Source organism: Charadrius vociferus, unplaced genomic scaffold (assembly GCF_000708025.1).
Source record: "Charadrius vociferus isolate BGI_N301 unplaced genomic scaffold, ASM70802v2 scaffold529, whole genome shotgun sequence".
In the NCBI taxonomy this organism is placed as follows: Eukaryota; Metazoa; Chordata; class Aves; order Charadriiformes; family Charadriidae; genus Charadrius; species Charadrius vociferus.
This window is the reverse complement of record NW_009650172.1, coordinates 1,280,895-1,283,980: the sequence shown is the minus strand read 5'-3', so window position 1 is coordinate 1,283,980 and position 3,086 is coordinate 1,280,895. Positions and strand designations below refer to the sequence as shown.

The following is a 3,086-nucleotide window of genomic DNA, read 5'->3' as shown; positions in this document are numbered from 1 at the left end:
GGTAACCCAATCGCTCACCCACCTGCCACTCCTCCAGACACCAGCGTTGCCAACACCGGGCACTGACGGCGACTAACTTTAGCCAGAGGTTTGAAGAGAAGCCCATCTCGAGCCATAGCGTACAGGATCCGTGGCATGGGGAACATTGAGCCCAGGAGGCTACAGAGAGGGAGGAGATGGGGGAGAAGATGGCAGGCATCCAGGAGGTGCCCATGCTACCTTTTGCTCCTCCTTGGGTGCCAAGGGAGCTCCTGTTCATCTGTATGGTCCATGACCTTCTCAAGGCCATGCTGACAATACCAGCACCTCCCTCACCGTTAGATGAGGGACATTTATCAGGGAAGTGATGTCTGCAGGTCACTGGGAGCCCTGCGCACACTGAGCCACCCCAGCCTGCTCCTGCGTTCATGGTGCCACCAAACACTTGACCACTTCCTCCAATTTGGGCTAAAAGCGGCACGCCAAGGGTTTTGGTTGCTCTCCGTGATCCGGAGGGGTCAGGCTGGGAGCAACAGGGTTTGTGAGGAAAGGTTGCAGGATTTTGGCCAAGCAGGGCAGTCAGAAGGAAGGGGTTGGGGATAGCTCCCGGATGCGTTCTAGCTCCAGTGCAGCCTTGCTCTGAGCCACAGAGCTGCCATCAGAGGACTCCCCTCACCTGGTCGTCAGGGCACACAGTGACCCCACAGCCACAGCGTGCTTTGCACTGCTCCAGCCAACGTATTCAAAAGCCACCGGGAGTGGGCTCATGGTGTCTAGGAGGTAGTAGGGCATCATCAAGGTAAGTGTGGCAGATACCCCGAAGTACGCCAGGAAGCAGATGAGGAGGGAGAGGATGATGCCCATGGGGATGGATCTCTGCGGGTCCCTCACTTCTTCCCCTGGGGAGGACAAGCTCAGCTGTAAAAACAGGTTCTCATTTAATGTGCATGGCATACTAAGAGCCCAGCTCAGGCTGGAGAGCATATCCCGTATGCCCCCACAAGAGGGGACACAGAGGCCTTCTAGCAAGGACCACTAGACCTCCTAGGCTCCAGGTTTATGGGGATAGGGACTGTCTCTGCTTCAGGATTAGCCCAGTCATGCCACATGGATTCTTGTGGTCCCAGAGGGCAGGAGAGAGGAGCTGCGGCACAGAGCCAGCAACGTGCCCATTCCCAGCCCAGCCCTACACCAGCTCCCGGGGCTGCGGAGAGAATCACTGCCACAGCCCCCAAACCTGCAGGGGGAGGGTCCCACCAGCATCTCTCCCCACCTCCCTTACCCATGGTAGCAATGCAGTCAAATCCAACAAAAGCATAGAAACAGGTAGAGGCTCCAGCCAAGGTCCCAGTGAAACCATAAGGCATGAAGCCTCCCACCCCAAAGGCACTGGTCACGTTGTCGGCCACAGACTGGTTCCTGGGAGGAGGAGGAAGAAGAATGAGGCAGTGCAGAGGGGTCAGTGCAATGAGGTCCCAGGATGGGGCCAGGCGGAACAGCCCATCCAAAAGCAGGATTTCCTGGGATAAAGCATTCGGGAGGTGACCCAGCCATCCCCATCCCCTCTGAAGGGAGCACGGGGAGAGAGGAGCCCCTCGTACCCAGCCTCGTGGCGAGGTGCCCATGGCAGGTCATCCTCCCTGAGCTTCCAGTTGCTCAGGTCGCCTTTGATGAAGCCACTCACTGTGACAAAGAGCAGGACAAGCACGTTGAGAGCTGTGAAGGCTTTGTTGACCGTGGTGGACTCCTTCACTCCGAAGGAAAGAAGCCCTGGGGACAAAAAGAGAAAAACTGGCCAAGCCCCCTAGATGACACCAGGCCCAGGGTAGACATTATTAGGGAGGGTGGGAAAGAGGGGACAGTGGTAATCAGGAGCATCTGCAGATTCTCCCAGATTCCCCTTCTTTGCTCAGGGAAACGGCAAAGCTTCAGAGGGGGTCAGCACCATCCTGAAGAGCCCGTGGTGGGGTGAGGAGCTCATCCTACACGATGGAGGGTGGCACCGGGGGAGGCATCCTACCTGCCAGCAGGACCACCAGGCCAGCGGCAAAGGCATCTGGGTGCTCCGCCAGCCCCACAGAGCTCATGGTGGCGTGAGCACCCAAAAACCTCCCCATCTTCTTGCCGAGGAGCTGATCAAAGGTAGCGCTCCAAGCCCGGGCGACGCTGGCGGTACCTGGGGAGAGGTGACAGCTGGGGCAGCACTGGTGGCCCTGCAGGGTCTGGGAATGACACCCAGCAAAGCCACAGCAAAGCAAGGAGGGATCAAAAGGGCCTTATACCAATGACATAGGACAGCAGCAGATTCCACCCTGCGATGAACGCCCACAGCTCGCCCACTGTCACATAGCTGTAGAGATAGGCAGACCCTGCCAGGGGCACACGGGCCCCGAATTCGGCATAGCACAGACCTGCCAGAGCGGACACCACGGCTGCAATCAGGAAAGAAAGGACGATGCTGGGGCCGGCGCTGGTCTTAGCTACTTCTCCTGCCAGGATGTAGACACCAGCCCCCAGCGTGCTGCCCACTCCCAAGGCAACAAGGTCCATGGTGGAGAGGCAGCGGCGAAGGCTGGAGCCCTCCGAGCCGGCCGGGACTCGCTTTCTGCGGGAAAGCATCTTCAAAACAGAGAAGACGTAGTCCCAGCGTGTCATCTGTGGGAGAGGAAAGCAGCAGGCTTGAGGATGCTTCTGCCCGATGGGCACAACCCCGGCAATATGACCCGAACCCAGCCTGAATGTTTTCCTTGCTGTTCCCACCACCCACACAGTGCTTTCCGGACTCCCTGAGTGCTGCCTGTTTTCTGCCTCTGCCAGAAAAGCGGCCCATTTTAGAGAAAGATGGGGCTACAGTAACCACGTTCTTCTCTCATTCCCAGTGAGAAGAGGGTAATGCATGACTGGGGTTTGCCGGGCTCTGCCCGATTCGTGCTAGGGTGAGAGGGGACAAGGACACCTGCTTGTCCCCCTGCCAGCCCAGAAAGTCCCGTTGCTCCAGCAGCATCGCCAGCAGAGGATGCAGGATCGCCAGCGCTGTCCCAGCTTTGACATTGAAACTATTTGAAATGCAGAAACTGCAGAGACTGACAAAGAGCTGTTTTGGCCCT

The 3,086-nt window shown here is 58.0% G+C and overlaps 1 protein-coding gene across 1 annotated transcript in view; it reads right to left on the bottom strand.

Annotated features, from left to right (window-relative positions):
- LOC104293157 (low affinity cationic amino acid transporter 2-like) overlaps positions 1 to 2,634 on the bottom strand; it is a 5,082-nt gene extending 2,448 nt beyond the window's left edge. Inside the window, exons 1-6 of the mRNA XM_009892635.1 lie at positions 2,262 to 2,634; positions 2,000 to 2,155; positions 1,581 to 1,749; positions 1,262 to 1,398; positions 656 to 878; positions 23 to 159 (exon numbers count right to left, since the gene is read on the bottom strand). Coding sequence (XP_009890937.1) covers positions 23 to 159; positions 656 to 878; positions 1,262 to 1,398; positions 1,581 to 1,749; positions 2,000 to 2,155; positions 2,262 to 2,634 — 1,195 coding nt within the window. The remainder of the gene's footprint in view (positions 1 to 22; positions 160 to 655; positions 879 to 1,261; positions 1,399 to 1,580; positions 1,750 to 1,999; positions 2,156 to 2,261) is intronic.
- Positions 2,635 to 3,086: the final 452 nt, after the last annotated feature.